The following is a 16,412-nucleotide window of genomic DNA, read 5'->3' as shown; positions in this document are numbered from 1 at the left end:
TTAATAATAGTGTATTACTTCGTGCAGTTGGTTGCATGATCTGAAACGACAACGAATAATTGAATTCAGGGTAACTGGCTAATGAAGCACAGAGAGCTGTTGAATTGATTTAAAGGTTCATAAGTGTCGTATCTATTAATATTTAAATTAGGCCGGCAATGATCAGAACATTGATCACGTGATCATGACGCAATTGATCAGTGTTAAATATTCATTTTACCTCTTCGTTAAAATTATCACTTACATCTCTTCCATTCCTCTGTGGTGTACACTGTACATTAACAAATAGCACCATACTTTTAGCCGGAAAAGTCTGAAATTGGCTTTGTGTAATGCGCTTTATTAATCCAGACATAATAAGAAAGCCAACATTTGTAATGACTTCCTGTCTAGTCGGACCCTTTAGATCAGACAGTGGGATCATGATAATTTAACGGCTAAAAGAGTGGTTCTAATGATCACAATTAATCAAATAGATTTGAAAATATGATATATACTTATTGGCAAAGAACCAAGTAATGACCTGTGCTCTGAATTTCTGTAAATTGCTCTAAATTCTTAAGATTAGCCAATTAAAATGCTTTACAGAAAACCTGTGAGTAAAACTATAACATGTTTCGTCGGTGCAATCAAGCAAGCAAAAATAATGAATTGAACACTATAAACGTGTGTCTATGGATAGTTATGTGGTTGCTCTGAAGTCATTCAGTCATTGTCTTCAGTATCTTACTTAAAGGTGTCCATAATTGGACAAGGTGAAATTTTTGCTGTGTGATGTCAATATGATAACGATGAAATCGTATTTTTTGGAAAGATTTTCTTTGACATTTTGAAAATCAGCCGCTTCTACAGCAGCTGATTTAACGTCTAAACGTCTGGCACTGCTTCCAAAGTATGGTCTACTAAGTTTTAAGTTATTAATGCTTTTAAGCCAATCACTGCATGATATTCAATTATTTAAAATGAAATTCATGTTTTCAGGATCTAATCAGATTTGCTCTGAAATGTATTATCAATTTCCTGGTTACTAAATTTAAAATTAGCGAACGATATCTGAGTGTCATATTACAAACTAATTTGATACACTCTCTGACACGACACTCCAAAATAGGATTATGTCAAAGTCAAGCCCTTAATTCGAGAAAGACAAAGATTCTAAGAACTGGGAGTTACACATGACGTGAAGTTCACAGAACCAGAGATGATAAATGGCTGGCAAGTTCAAAGTTGAGGGTTACAAATTTTACGAGAAGCTTGGAACGGGAACTTACGCAACTGTCCTAAAAGCAAAGGTGAAGTATTCTCTATGAAACATTCTCCATTTAGCACATATTATCATACTTAATACCTATGCGATAACGTATTTTAATTAAAAGGAAGCCCAAACAAATGTCAATAGGCAAATAAAACTTAATTATCTATTTAATGAAAAAACGAATGATATAGAAGAGAGATTATAAGCTCCATTATTTGCATACACGTGTCAACTATTAAACATTAGTCATTATGCGTGGTCACAGTTCCTTAGTACCAAATGTTTATCCCGATTGTTCTTCTTCAGTACCTACCTAGAATAGAGTCATTATCAGTAAATTAAACACGCACACGTGCAGGTGCGTGAGCCAGGGTAGGAGGGGAGGGTTCTAAATCAGTTAATGTTTTCAGGATGTGAGTGGACAGAATGTAGCTATAAAATGTATCAAGAAGAAGTCGTTGAGTAAAAGAGGGGCTGATAATCTGATTACGGAGATTCAAGTGCTGAAGGATTTGAAACATCGACACATTGTTCAGCTACACGACTTTACTGTACGTTGTATTAATTCATATATTTGATATTTAAAGTTAGAATTAAACAATGGTTATTAGTTAAGTTATAAGCCCCTATCAGCGATAGAACTCTGTTCAGAAGCAATGTAGCAGGGAAACGATAATGTTTGTTGTCAGTTCAAAGTTGTGTTGGATCATACATGACTCAAACATGAACAGTCGCAATGTTTTCGTAATTAAGATATATTATTTCCTAATAATCTGTCTTCATCACATTGTTTTATCCCAACTATCTAATTATTTGTTCGTTTCAGTATGACGATGACCACATCTATCTGATATTGGAGTTTTGTAAACTGGGCGATCTCTCAAGTCTCATCGCACAAAATGGGAAACTCAGTGAGACTTTAGTCAAAGATCTCATGCAACAGCTAGCGCTAGCGCTGCGTTACATGAACAAGAAAAAAGTTGCACACATGGACTTAAAACCACAGAACATTTTACTGACAGGAAGTAAGAAAGAACCTAAGATAAAAGTAGCAGATTTCGGTTTTGCAAAGATCCTCAAAACCAGTGCCCCCTCCTCAGATGCGTCCTTAAGAGGTTCGCTTCTCTACATGGCCCCAGAGATAATCCTCTCAAGGTCAGAGTACGATGGAACTTTAGCTGACATGTGGTCTGTTGGGGTTATGATATTCGAGTGTTTATGTGGCCGCGCACCCTTCGCGTCTCGCACTTACGACGAATTACTGAACAAAATCGCTGCTAAAACCCCCGTACAAGTTGAGGGCGCTGTCAGTGCCAGTAAAATGTGCATCTCTTTGATCGAGAAGTTGTTGGAACGAGATCCCCAGTTCAGATTGTGTTTTCAGAAGTTTTATCATCATCCTTTCTTGGACATGGAACACGCCCCTACCCCATCATCATTACCTGCTGCTGTATGTCGTTTATTAGTAATTAGTAGTTATTATGGTAGAATCTAGAGTGGAAATGTATTACTGGTAATTCTGGGAACGTCTCAGATATCTTTTTCAATTTCCACATAGGATTGATACATTAATTGTACTTACCGTAGTCCTATTGAATAATGTACACAAATATGTGTATATTAATTGATGTAATGATTACAATAAATATATTACTTACACATTACCACTATAATCAAATTACAGAGGGATTTGGTGGAGGAAGCTGTTTGTCGAGATAACGAGGGAGACTACGAGAATGCTATCAGGCTCTACACAAAGTCCCTGGATCATTTCATGGCTGCAATACATTGTAAATACACACATCTGTTTCCGTATAATTGAATTAGTGAGCACGAATATTGCGGCTCAAACTAGCACTCATTCACAATATATGTAACATTTCCCTTTCCTCAGATGAGGACAGTGAAGAGAGGAAGGATGCACTTCGAGGCAAAGTTACCAAATATATGTCCCGTGCCGAGGAATTGAAAACTTTGCTCCGTGAAGGAAGGCCCCGAGTAGCGTCCGGTGACGAACTCATCCCCAATCAACTCCTAAGTAAATTTTTAATTAGAATTGTGGCAGTGATTTTACTTAATGAGTTGATTTTGTTGGTCTTGAGAAAAATTGGAAATATTCCAAGAATCAATGTTGATACAAAAGGGTCTACATAAACGTTTTGACGTCACGCGCGAACCTCTCTCGTTTATTTGCAACGCGCGTCACGCGAATATTTATGCATGATATGCGCGTTTTTGCTGCTTTAACAACTGCATTATAAAGTTATCTGTCTGGGCAGCAGATCATGCATGATAAAATAATCTGTGTCGTTTCTGGAAGGGAGGAGACCGTTGTCACTTCTACCGCGTGCATTATGCGTGTTTATGATTAGTAAATCGTGTGATTTATGAAGACATCGTGTCGTCATTATTTCAAATGTGAACATCAAGCACAAGAATTCACGAGTGTGCCTGAATAATACAACATTGAGACGAGAAACAGATGTCCGATTCTGGAATGCTCAAATATCGAATTTTACATTTTATCCAAATGCTCAAAATATTCCCTTCCCTCAGTTCAGATTTCCAACAATGACTCCCATTTGAAGGCAGCGCTGTCGAAGCTAAAAGTAGCATTTGATAAAGTGAGTATTACTGAAACATTGCTGGACTACACTCAACAATGCTGGACTACAGCCAACACTAAAGATTATTACCATCTAGATCGAATTACACAATTTGAGAATTCATTCCACGTCAGCTCTAAATAGCCTCTGTCAGGACGAAAAGGGCGAGTTTACGTTAGCACTGGGTCTGTACGAGAATGCGCTGGAGGCACTCTTGAAAGTGCACAACAAATCACAGGGACGGAAAAAGGAACTTCTCAGAGGGGAGGTAAATGTCACACAAGAATATGTTTATTATTTATTGAATTTGTATTCAAATGATCTGGAAACTGCAGAGCAGCAGAAACATTTGTCATTATCTTCCTCCAAAAGGCTGATACTTTTGGAGTCAAATCCATTTCGACATGTCCTTCGATTTTGGATAATTTGAAACCACGCCAATTAGATAAATAATTACCGAGAAATGTCTCTGGTACTTTTTAATTGCAATAGGCAATAGATATGAAAAGGCACCGAAAATCGAAACCTTGTTTTTTTTCAGGTGAATAAACATATGAGACGAGCCGAAGAAATAAAAAGCTTTTTGCAGGTATGCAATTTCTAAAATATTATTTATGGTATTTCATTCTTTATATAAATATTATTTATGGTATTTCATTCTTTCTTCGAGAGCACGTTTCCTTGATTTGTGTATGCGATTTGTATGCGATTTCACCCCTGTATGCGATTTGTGTTCCGGGGTATTTGAAACAGGTTTAGGGTTTTAAATAGTTAGTACCTGTACCAAACCATCATAAAAATCAAGTTTCGACCTCCCAACCCACTCAGGCCACTCCCAGGGGCCACGCCCATCCCAAAATAGCTGAAATCCTGGTAACATCAAGATTGAAAATCTTTACCCCCGTATGCGATTTATGTTCCGGGGTAGGTGGCCCATGTTTTAGTATAAAACATCTGTCCACTACCCCGGAACACAAATCACATACAGGGCCGAGTAAAGATTTTTGACTTGAATTATAGCTTTTCTGGGGTCGGTGCGGCCCTTGGATGTGGTTCCAAGTTGGGTTCAAGGTGTTATTTAGTTATTCATATCATAGTGTCTATAAATATACGAGCAGTTTATTTTGACTTTTAAAGGGTTACCGTCATAAATTCTACAAATATAATTATTTTAACGTACGTGCGGCGCGCAAATCGCATACAAAATCGCATACACATTTCAGGGAAACGTCTTCTGCTTTCTTCATACTATCTCATATTTTTACTGTATACAAAAATCTTCGTTTCCGTTAGCCTATGTAGTATTTAAAAATGATGGCATGAATTGTTTCTTCATTTACATCCCGTACTAACAAATCAACAGACTCTATTTCTCCAGACTGTCCGGAACGGAGAGCCGAGTCTGTACAACTACCACACTCTTCCCAACCCTCGTACTGCCGTGAGTGCAGCCACTCAGTCCACTCCCACTATTGAGGACGGCCGACCACAGCGCCCTGCCTCTAGCGCTGACGTGCGGAACAGAGTAAAGTCAGCGGGGAGGGACGTAGATAAAGGGGACGAGGTAGAGGAAGAGACAACTTGTGAGTTTTATATTTTTATCTTTTACACTTTCTCACATGAAACAACATGAAACTATTTAGTATTTGTATATCAATATCATGAACATTGAACATATAATGCACACCAACCGTAATCAGTCCACAATTCACGACTTGCCTATCTTTGGACGAAAATGACGAATCAAAGTTTTCTCAATAGTTTCAGCACTGAAACACAGATATAAAAGGAGCTGACGACTTTCTGTGAGATATTGTCTCATTACAAACTTCTGTACTTTATAGAGTACTGTTTGACGTTTCTTTCATTTCTTCAGCAAGATTTTTGTGGGCGATTCTCTGTTCTTTATTTTATCAGGAGCAATATTTATTTAGATTGCCTTAAAGCCACTTACAATTAACGACCAAAAACTTCTCTGATCGTCTACGAATATATCTGTTCGCCAAATTTGCTGACTGCAAAAATGTGTCAGCATTTCTTCGCATTCAGCAAATCAACAGCAGCTTTCTTAATTTCTTTTAAAACAAACCAGAAAACTGCATCTCGTGAATATTAATTATTATAGTACCGCAATAGTACTCCGAATCTGCAATACTTGATACCCGCTACTTTTACGTGTGGCTATAATATACCGTTTTTGCACGTGTCAGCAATTTCAGTAGTTCATTAGTCGAGTGTATTGAGTGTGGATTTTGATAACATTTCGTGTAAAAAACCTCTTTTTTACCTCTTAACAATGATCAAAAATTTAATCACACTTCATTTTTTCCGATGATCCAAATGTGCACATAAATTCACTCGAACCATTTCAGATTCCTGTTCAGTTATGTGAAGGATGACGATTCCTCCTAGCATTGATCAATTGTTCTATGTTCAGATAGGCCAACAGTGTCAAGACCAACTTCATAGTTGTGATTTCGACTTGAATTTTGTAACGAAGTACAGCTTCGACTTGAGATGTACGCGAACAGTTAAATAGTTGATGTTGCAGTTAATTTGGTATGGGAAATTTGAAATGTTAAATTTTTCATATAATCTTTGTATTTAAATGACCTCATCTAATGAGAAAGAAAGTAGCGCTAATTATTGTTGAATAAATAGGTGTTTTATAATGAACTTGTTGGAAAGGTTAGACGATTAAAGTAGAGTGTTTATCGAAAGATTTTATGACAGAAAAGTTTTTAGAGATTTTATAGTTCGTTGATATTGCATTGAATTGAGCTTATTAGTCCATATTGTCAATATTTTTTCTGCTGTAAAGTTTGAAGCTGCAGATTTAAGCAAATTCGTTGCGTTTTTTCATAATCCGCTGAAGCATTGTCCTCTTCAATCTCATGTCAGATATGCGATATCAAAACTAACAAACAGTTTATAACGGTTAATTTTGTCTAATTGATTGTAAAGTTTTTCCACTTATATATCAAAAATGTATCAACATTTGTTCAGCATATTCAAGTTATCCAATTTAAAATTACAAACGTTTGTAAGATATAAACGCTTAATTGTAAAGTATCAATCTTCTGTTTCAAAAAATGTTGGTTTATAATCAAAGGTCCTCATCATTTCTGCACAAACTCTCTCAATAGTCCTCCAATGAGGTTCAATAAGTTTCTCCTTCCATCTGTCTACAATTTCACTTGACTGTCTCTCAACTCCGTAAACACCGTTAGCCCTCTCTCCTCTATCCTTTACATGAGTAATATTATAAACATACTCTTTGTATTGACCAGTATAGTTTATCCCTAAGAATTGAAGCAGATCAATTGTCCAGTACTCTGGAGATTCTGCTAAATCCTCGTACCTGACCATTTTGTACCGTCCTTTCAGCCAGGGTGGAGGGTTCATGCCTAGTTTGTAGTTGTAAAGATGATGAGAACACATCCAATGAGCTGCTTCTGTCATGTAAGACTCTTCAAAGGAAGTTTGTCCTTCATTAAACGGTTTCTGCGCCCCAAGGAGAGCATTGCCATCGTAAAGCTCATGGAATACTGACATGCGAGAGTTCATTACAGCCCTAGGATCTCTGACAAGATGTACGACTTTGAAATTTCCACAACCAAAATCTTGGATTTTATACAGAGTTGAAATGTTGTAGTACCGAATGGTTTTTGGTATCATAATCGATTCTTTCTTAAAACACATCTCTCTAGCTTTTATCTCTGTCGGTTTGGACTCAGGATCTTTGTTTAATCGCGAGGCTTTGTATTTTAAACCTCTGATTCCTTCAAAATGTTTATCTTTTTTCCCTGGTATTAACACCCCGTGCCAATCACATAAACAGATCCTCGCTAAGTAGACCTCTCTCCAATCCTTATATATTTCCGGGTCGTAGCCGTCTGCGAGGGCCTCTTCTCTGAATCGGTTTAATATGGCGTACATTTTGAGGAATTTAGAGCTGTTTAGCGGCTCAAACACAGGGACAGCTTCGTCCCCGTACCCCAACACATCCATCAACCAAGTGGACCCATGTCGGCTCTGGGTCAGAACTATCACCATTTTAGGCCGGCTTGATATTGTAGGCGGGGCTGGGAGTTTTGCTGTGTTATTAGGCCGGCTTGATATTGTAGGCGTGGCTGGGAGTTTTGCTGTGTCATTTGGTCTCAGAGTAAGCTTCATCTTGGGTTCATTAGCAGCTGCTAATGTCACATTTCCGTGCTCTTTTGCTAGCTTATCCGCTTCCACTACCAGTTCGAGGTTTTGTTTCTCCACATCTTCTACAAACTTACCTCCAGCTATTTGATTCAGTTGATTGTTCTGCTGCTCAATACCAGCAGGTTCAATTATAGCATTAATTTCCGTAGATTCATTTTCGACAGAACCTATTTTGAGTATTGGATCTTGCATAACTGCCTCCTCGATAATATTAGCTATATTTTGCGACTGTGTTTCTTTTCTCCCAGTCAAAGATTCCTTTTCGTCAGGTGACATATCCTTTAAAACACTCTCCCTCAATTCTTGATCACCAAAGTTATCCTCTACATCTAGAAGTTGTGGTGTCACAGTATGCTTTCTATAAAACTCAGTAGTAGGACCCTCTTGTTGATCTGGAGTGTCTTCAGAAACTAGTACAGTTTCTCTGAACAAGTCCTCTATAAGCTTCTCTTGCCACTGTTTCTCCAGTTCTCCTACCTCATCACTTTTACCCGACACATGATTGGTAAATGAAATAGAAGCCGATGTTTTCAGCTTCAGTTCAATGATAATGTCTTGAAAGAAGCACAGAAGGACAACAGTGTAAATCAGGAAAACAGCAGATAACCAGAGCAAGCAGCCTCGTGAGTCCATGACATTGTTTACTGAAAATGTGGGACCCTTAAACACAACTAGTAAATGTAGTAACACGCTTTACAAAATGACGATCAACTATATCGAAAAAGTAACGATGAGCGTATTATTTTATTATATAATTAAAATATCAGATTACTAATACTGTGAAATGTATCAAAACAGAACGAAACAAGAATGCATTTAAGAACACAGTGACATTGTAGAGTGTGTAGTGGTAAGACGTACAATCGTAACAACAAGTATTGGTATAAAATGTAGTGTACCTACACTTGATGGTTTTTATTGAGTTACTATATTTTGTTAACAGTAACCTGATTTGGGCAGCCTGATATTAAGTCATGAAGATTCTGTCCCTGACTCCCCTGCGCTGTAGCCGGCTCTAACTGCTGGGTCAAATAACAAATGGGTATACATTTGAAGTTATCACAATTAACTAAATTAAGTTGTCTCAATGATTGAGCACTCAGTCCAACATCATAGCTACAAAGTTCACCCTGCAGGTCAATGGTTCATCTTTTTGTCAGTACCGCACGATAATTTGGAATAACTAATGAATAACTAATTAATTATCAAGTTTACTCTGAACATATCATGAAATGGAATGTACCAGCTATCCGAGTCTAGTCACTCCCTTACTCCGAGGGGAACAAGCAGGTTGCAATTAGGTACTGGTACCTATATCAGAGAAGCACTATTAGAAACATGCTGCCTTTTCAAACATTAACTGTTAAATTCCATCCAAATATGATCAATATTCATCTAATTACATGAATTATGACTGAGATAAAGATGTGCCAAGGCTGGCATAGCAGTGTACACACTTATGTCTAGTGCTACCACTCTGCCAGCTATCAACAGATTTGTAGCCAAACACAAAATAGTGTAAAAACTTTTAAACTTATTTATTATTTTGTGAGTGAAATGTAACCAGAAAATAACGTATAAAATAACAGTACTCATGTACCAACTCAACAAGATATATGAGTGTAATATGACGTGGAGAATCAAATATATAAATATTATATATAAGAATAAAATATTCTCCGCATAAACGGTCCGAACTGCCCGAATGTTAATGACTTCACCCGGACTTCATCTCAAAGCCGTGTGATTGCGTCGGGTGTGAACTTAGAAGCTAAGTGTTAAGTCTGTAAGAGGGGGGGGGGGGGTACTCATGACCCCCCCCCCCTGTATGATACAAACTGCAGCACATGGAATACCTACTTGGTATCTGGTTACCAAACTCTTGCCACCATTTGACAACCTTTTATCTACTTCTAGACCCATGTCCCAAAAATTGCTGCCGGATTTTCATAATAACTATAGATACTTTTACGAAAGATGTTTTCCTAATTCCCTGTTATAGTAACAGTATATCGGAAAAAAAGCATCCATCGTGTACCAAATTTTTGAAACTTGTACGAGGGGACGAGTTGTACGAGGGGACATAGCGTACGGCGACCACCGTCTCTATTATTTGTGGTTTCTTTATTCCCCAAACAGAGAGAGGAGTCCATCGACGTAGATTACATTCTCAAGGCACCTTACCTTATAATTTTAAACTTTCATTCATAGTTATATTTTTCGCTTGTGTAATCTGCTGTACATTTTCTTAAACTAATTTTGTCCTGATTTTTTTCAAAAGGCCAGTGAATTGTCACTGTCGCCAAGTATAATAACAATGTATGAATCTCAATCAGTACCAGACTAAAAATCCGGAATCGAACATGAGTACTTCGGTTCAAGTTAATAAAGTTTTGTCCCGCTACAGACACGTTACAGGTTCGGTCAAAATATAAGGGCTGCCGAAATGCGGTTGACGTGTGGTCAACTCCAAAATTAGTTGGACATTTTTACCACATACAGGGTGAGTTGAAAATAGTGTGTGGAAAGTAAAAATCGATAATTTTTTTTATGAAGGAGCAAATTTTGAAAGGTGAATTGCTAGGCCTTTTAAAAAATTTTATTCGATTTTGAAAATCTTGGACCTCAAAAAATCATCAAAAAACGAGGTACAAGATTTTCAAAATCGAATAAAAATTTTGTAAAGGCCTATCTCAAAATTCTGTCTGGCTCATCTCTTCTAAATGATCCTTAGAACATATACTGAAAGTTTCAGGGTGATTGCTTTAAAAATGTAGGAGAATATAGATTTTTAGACTCGATTTTCAGGGCACGCGACCAAAAATCGCTCGCGCAATACAATTACCACACACGCGCTGACCTTTGACCGGCAATAATTTCGGCTAGGAACGATATTTTTCCACGGCATAAAAAGCATCTGATAGATATTACTCCCCTCTATCAGAAACAACTAACTAAAAAGTCGATTTTGAGAAAAATTCCATGAAGACCCCCTGCCCCCATAATACAGTCAAGTCGGCTATAGACAATTGTCTTACACGTTATCAATATGTCCTAGCTAATAAAGGACGATGGGTTGAGCAAATTATTAATTATTAAGTATTTTAATTGTATTATTATAAAAAGTATATATTTTCATTACCTAAATATGCAAAAATTAAGTGGAAATTTCATTTGTCAAAAAAATTAAAGCCATTTACTTTCCACACACTATTTTCAACTCACCCTGTACATATAATATGTTGATAAAACACATATTATACAGTATGGTAAATTTGACATAACCAGGCTTCGTGCCTAGTATTTTCTACTCCGTACCACACGCAGTGGACAAATGATATTTCAGTTCCGAACAAGATTCGACCCCATTTCGACTAGAACAGTATCTGCTTTTATGCAGGATACCCTAGGCCTACTCAGTTTTCGTGAATCTAAACTACTTATCATCGAAGTAAAAGTTAAAAGGTATCGCGTCGTAAGATTTCAAACACAAGAAATCGTTTCCCAAGAATAAAACATGTAAACTTTGTAAAGTCAACTTGTCAATCCGTTGATTAGAAATTTGAATTTAGATTAGGTTGAGAATATGGTTCCACTTCATGAATTTAAAAAGGAAACGAAAAGCTACATATCGAATTCATGTTATGATTATCAAAGGTTAATATTATTATTATTATACATCAGAATTCGAATCAATCTTCTGAATTTGAAAACGTAGGTTTGTAGTCGAATGCTTTCATCATTTTTGCACAAACTTTCTCAATAGTTCTCCAATGAGGCTCAACCAGTTTCTCCTTCCAGCTGTTCGAAATTTCACTAGTTTGTCTCTCCACTCCATACCATCCATTATCAATCTTCCCTCTGTCTTTTAGATGAGTTAAATTGTAGACATATTCTTGATACTTGGCAGTGTATTTTACTCCTATGAAATGCAACAGTTCTCGGGTCCAATGTTGGGGATGATCTGCTAAATCCTCGTACCTGACCATTTTGTACCGTCCTTTCAGCCAGGGTGGAGGGTTCATGCCTAGTTTATAGTTGTAAAGATGATGAGAACACAGGTGATCAGCTGCTCTTGTCATGTAAGCTTCGTCGTATCCAAATTGACCCAACTTGTAGTTTTCCATTCGCATTCCTAACAACGCATTGCCATCAAATAGCTCGGAAAACACAGTCATTCGAGAGTTCATAACAGCTCTAGGATCTCTTACAAGATGAATGACTTTGAAATCTTCGCACCCGAATTCATTGATTCTATGCATCTTCGACATGTTATAGTACCTAATGGTCTTGGGTACCATCATTGAACCCTCTTCTGTACATTTAGTTCTGGCTAGGCTCTCATTAGACGGGCCTACTGAATCCGGATTCATCCGCTTTCCTTTGTACCACAGTCCGCGAATGGTCCCATATTTCCTGTCGGATTTACCTGGTATTTTTATACCGTACCAATCACATAAACAAATCCGAGCTAAGATGACCTCGTGCCAATCATCATACTTTACTGGATCGAAGCCCTCTGCAAGTGCTTCATTTCTAATCTCATCAGAAGTTGCGTACATCTTGAGGAATCCACCACAGTTAAGCGGCTCAAAAACAGGGACAGCATCGTCCTTGTATCCTAACATGTCCATCAGCCAGGTAGATCCATGTCGGCTCTGGGTCAGAACTAACACCATTTTTGGTTTTCTGTGATTAGTTTGGTCTTTTTCTTGAGCCGTTTGAAATGTGTTCTCATTTTGCTTATTAGAGTCGGTTTTGTCAAGTTTATCGTCTAGATTCTGCAAAGGCGTATTGGGTTTAGGATCATTTTTCATCTTCTCTCCTAACAGGCGTTCATCTTCATTAACCTCTTCGATGACAATTGTTGTTATATTTCTGTCAACCCCTCCCCATCCTTCCTCATGCTCATGCTCACTCCCCTCCATCACGATATTTGGTGGTGCTGCAGTGCCTCCCCATCCCTCCTCATGCTCATGCTCACTCCCCTCCATCACTATATTTTGTGGTGCTGCAGTGCCTCTAAACAAATTCTCAATAAGCTGCTCCTCCCACATCTTCTCTATTTCTCTCAACACCAAGGCTTGCTGGATCTGTTCATCGCCAGTGCTCAATTTCTGACTTGAAATTGAAATGGAGGCAGTAGACATCAACTTGAACTTAATAATTGTATCACGAAAGTAGCACGCAAGAAGAGCGGTGTTGATCAGAATGATAAAGAGGACCCAGAGAAAGAATCTACCGAAACTCATGATGATATATTAGTAGCTAATCCACTCCACTATTAGTAGCTAATCCACTCCAGTTTGTAGGTTTAAGTCACCTTTGGTTGGGCATCGTTCCTTAACTGTACATTTTCTTTTTGATTCCACAGTGGACTGATGCCACTTACCTGAACGAAATCGTGATTAATCTTGCTGAATACGGCTTTCAATAGGGTTATCCTAGACTACTAAGTCTAGATTAAATACACAATCTATTGCTGAAAAATAGTTGAGGTCGCAACGTGAGACGTGAAGTTTAAATTTAATGCCACCTGAGGATCCTCTAATTTACATGTACACCATCCAATAGTGAAGACTAACGATTACTCTTACCAGATAGCATGGCTTATTACTAGCTGCCATTAGCATCATCCGGATAACTATAAACAGCCATTCGCCAACTAAAAACCATTCATATCTTGCTAATATTTTAGATTTTTTCGCTCTAAAAGTAGTATTTACACCTCATAGGCTGAACCTGGTACCTATTGGACGGTGACTAACAAATGACTAGGCCATCAAGCAGGATTAAACGTAGTAGGATACACTTACAGTTACATCGCTATAACTTCTGCTTTGAGTGTGACGTACTAGAAATATTGATACGAGATGTATATAATATTCTGGCTCCTATATTTCAGTCACATAATGATTTAAAAATTAAAATGTCCCTTTCTTCAGCTCAAACAGCTTTTAATAAGGGTTGTGCTAGCTGTGGTCAATGCTAGAAAATGGAAAACTTAAAAAATCCGTACTCCTAGTAAACAGAGTACAATGTGTCTGATGTCACAGTTAGGCTTAAAGTTACTCTTAGCTTGAATAAAGCCCCGTCTTAATCCGGCTAATAAACAGGCATATCTTGAATTATCGCCGGTCATAGTCTTGCTAGAGGTAATTGGAAACCAATGATATAAATTATACGACCAGGCAATAAAATCACAAATTACCTATTCGATAAAAACAATGATTTTGAGGGTACCCATCACCTGTGCGGTTAAGCTGCGAGTCAAAGATTAACATGAAATATAGATCGTTGAATGAAGTATAAATTCAATCCTAGGAGTTGTATGCAGGGTTAGACTTACATTCATGATTATGCGGTATTATTGATCATGACTAATGATTTACTGCTCGAATGATTCGCTGGGTTTGCTTTTAATAATATCTACGGCTACGCTTAGTATCTCCAAATCTTCGTGTCCGATGAAAAAAATTAAACATTTTAAAGCAAAAATAGACAAGGGGCTATTAAATGTAAAAGTAAACTATCGCTGCAACTTAATTAGGGGTCGTTCACATATTACGTAATCAGCTGAGGGGGGGGGGGGGGGGGGCGGGGGGTTCCGAATGATTACGCTAGTGTATTTTGACATAATAGCTATGTGTAAAACTGATTACGGAGGGGGGGGGGGGGGGTAAAAATGTTCCAAAAAATGATTACGTAATATGTGAACGACCCCTTATAAACAACAAAATGTGAATAAATGCACATTGCATATGCATAAATATAGGCATCAATACAAGTGTGAAGTGTCTACTGATAAAATTTGAAAATATATTTAGTGTTAAGGTAAAATAATAACTTAAAATGCAACGAACGCAACAGACCACTAAAAATGAAAAATATCATTTTGACAGTAACTATTAGCAGAAACTATATTATCGCAGTTGAATTACACGTTAACATAATTGTCAAAGTGAAGTAAGAAATGACCCCAATACTTTAAGTTTAACATAATCGATTATAATGCACGACACTACGCTGCAGACTTACAAATTCGGGCATTTTGGATCCGTTATCATTATTGCAACAAATTACACCGCACGCTTTGCAGGCCGCTCATCTGAATGGGTCAGGTAACATGATTAGGCCACTTTACTCTTTTACTGTAAGTTGAGATTCAAAGATCGAAGCTGGGTTTATAATTTGAATATTCGGAGACTTTGTTCGTAGGCGCCTGGAGAAGAAATGTTTTTAATATAACAAGCTGTCGTACTGTCATATCTACTTTTAGTTTTACTTTTACAACTCTTCTTACTTTTAGGTGGTTCCTGGGACTATATGTACGACATATTCTATATATACATATATATATATATATTTTATAATTATAAACGTTTCAAGTGGCAAATTAGATCCCCAGAAAGAATTCATAATTCCCTAACTATATTAGATTACAACAGCATGATTTGCAAATGCTTTTTATAAGTAAATAGTAACATATTACTACATAATATGTTATAGTAACACAACATATTAATATTTATTTTGTGACGTTACTATATAGTATATAACATGAAAGGCAAAGCAACTACAAACTAGACGATGCGGAAAATCATGAATATAATATTCACCGGGAACCATGACGATCAATATTCAATGAAATGAAAATAAAAATAGTATGTAAATGTAATATGGCAAGGCGTGTAATATCATAAGTGCACTGCCAGACGCCAGTGGAAAGAGTATGGAAATGAGAGCAAAAAGACACCTACCTTATAGTTATACCTTAATCACGATGGAATAGTAGCCCTACTCGGACTCCTACTCCTAGTGTATGTATCACACCGAAATGGCGTAATGCACCCAAAATCCACTTAATTAGACGTTCCGGTGGCGGTAGAGCAGCTCTCCAGTCTCTCTAGCTCTACATCATGATCTCCCTTCACTTGTCACTTTGATCCGCAACTAGAGACTGATTTCAAAGCTAAGGACCCAGCATTTTTTCCCAATTTGTTGCTCCCTAAAAATGAACCTCCTTGCGCCCTTCAAGACATATTAATGCCAATACTTCAGTGACAGTGATGTTTTCTTCTCAAAATTGTACGTAATAATATTTAATGTCGCCCCCGTTCGGATCCAAATAGCGCAGAAGTTAGGTCCGGCCGAGCGCGAATAGTGATCGATAAGTTATACTGTTGCATTGGGAGATGACTTGTTCACACAGAGACATGTCAAATGGTAAACGAAGTTATCGGGAAATATCTGCAAACCAAATAACAGCTGAAGTCAAATGATAACACAATACACATATTGACTAAAAGTTTATCTTTAATGGACAGGTCACGAACAGT

General features: G+C 37.4%; 3 protein-coding genes across 6 annotated transcripts; 1 reads left to right on the top strand and 2 right to left on the bottom strand.

Annotated features, from left to right (window-relative positions):
• Positions 1-1,109: 1,109 nt before the first annotated feature.
• Positions 1,110-6,969, top strand: LOC134814839 (serine/threonine-protein kinase ULK3-like). Of its 4 annotated transcripts, none has more exons than XM_063823132.1 (11): positions 1,110-1,292; positions 1,666-1,806; positions 2,082-2,705; positions 2,940-3,045; positions 3,150-3,293; positions 3,812-3,879; positions 4,016-4,129; positions 4,403-4,450; positions 5,240-5,444; positions 5,623-5,666; positions 6,234-6,843. In XM_063823132.1, the coding sequence occupies exons 1-10, from the start codon at positions 1,209-1,211 to the stop codon at positions 5,655-5,657; spliced, it is 1,569 nt and encodes a 522-aa protein (XP_063679202.1). In that variant the 5' UTR covers positions 1,110-1,208; the 3' UTR covers positions 5,658-5,666; positions 6,234-6,843. The 4 variants fall into 4 exon arrangements, with proteins under 4 accessions (XP_063679202.1, XP_063679201.1, XP_063679204.1 ...); XM_063823131.1 differs by having other exon boundaries at positions 5,225-5,444; positions 6,234-6,324; XM_063823134.1 differs by lacking the exon at positions 5,623-5,666 and having other exon boundaries at positions 6,234-6,969.
• On the bottom strand, positions 6,934-8,721 carry LOC134814838 (carbohydrate sulfotransferase 3-like). Its single transcript, XM_063823130.1, has one exon. The coding sequence runs from the start codon at positions 8,704-8,706 to the stop codon at positions 6,934-6,936; it is 1,773 nt and encodes a 590-aa protein (XP_063679200.1). The 5' UTR covers positions 8,707-8,721.
• Positions 8,722-11,729: 3,008 nt separating this feature from the next.
• On the bottom strand, positions 11,730-13,464 carry LOC134814837 (carbohydrate sulfotransferase 3-like). The gene has a single exon (XM_063823128.1). It carries the CDS (start codon positions 13,323-13,325, stop codon positions 11,766-11,768), a length of 1,560 nt encoding a protein of 519 aa, XP_063679198.1. The 5' UTR covers positions 13,326-13,464; the 3' UTR covers positions 11,730-11,765.
• Between the last annotated feature and the right edge of the window lie 2,948 nt (positions 13,465-16,412).

The sequence above is a fragment of the Bolinopsis microptera genome, chromosome 5 (assembly GCF_026151205.1).
Source record: "Bolinopsis microptera isolate Bmic1 chromosome 5, MBARI_Bmic_1.0, whole genome shotgun sequence".
Taxonomy (NCBI): domain Eukaryota; kingdom Metazoa; phylum Ctenophora; class Tentaculata; order Lobata; family Bolinopsidae; genus Bolinopsis; species Bolinopsis microptera.
This window is presented reverse-complemented; position numbering and strand designations above follow the sequence as displayed.

Coding starts and splice junctions, on each gene's coding strand:
- LOC134814838 (XM_063823130.1), bottom strand. CDS start 8,706: ATGGACTCACGAGGCTGCTTGCTCTGGTTATCTGCTGTTTTCCTGATT.
- LOC134814839 (XM_063823131.1), top strand. CDS start 1,209: ATGGCTGGCAAGTTCAAAGTTGAGGGTTACAAATTTTACGAGAAGCTT. Junction 3,880..4,015: donor TAAAAGTAGCATTTGATAAA/GTGAGTATTACT, acceptor AGCCTCTGTCAG/GACGAAAAGGGCGAGTTTAC. Junction 4,451..5,224: donor AAATAAAAAGCTTTTTGCAG/GTATGCAATTTC, acceptor ACAAATCAACAG/ACTCTATTTCTCCAGACTGT.
- LOC134814837 (XM_063823128.1), bottom strand. CDS start 13,325: ATGAGTTTCGGTAGATTCTTTCTCTGGGTCCTCTTTATCATTCTGATC.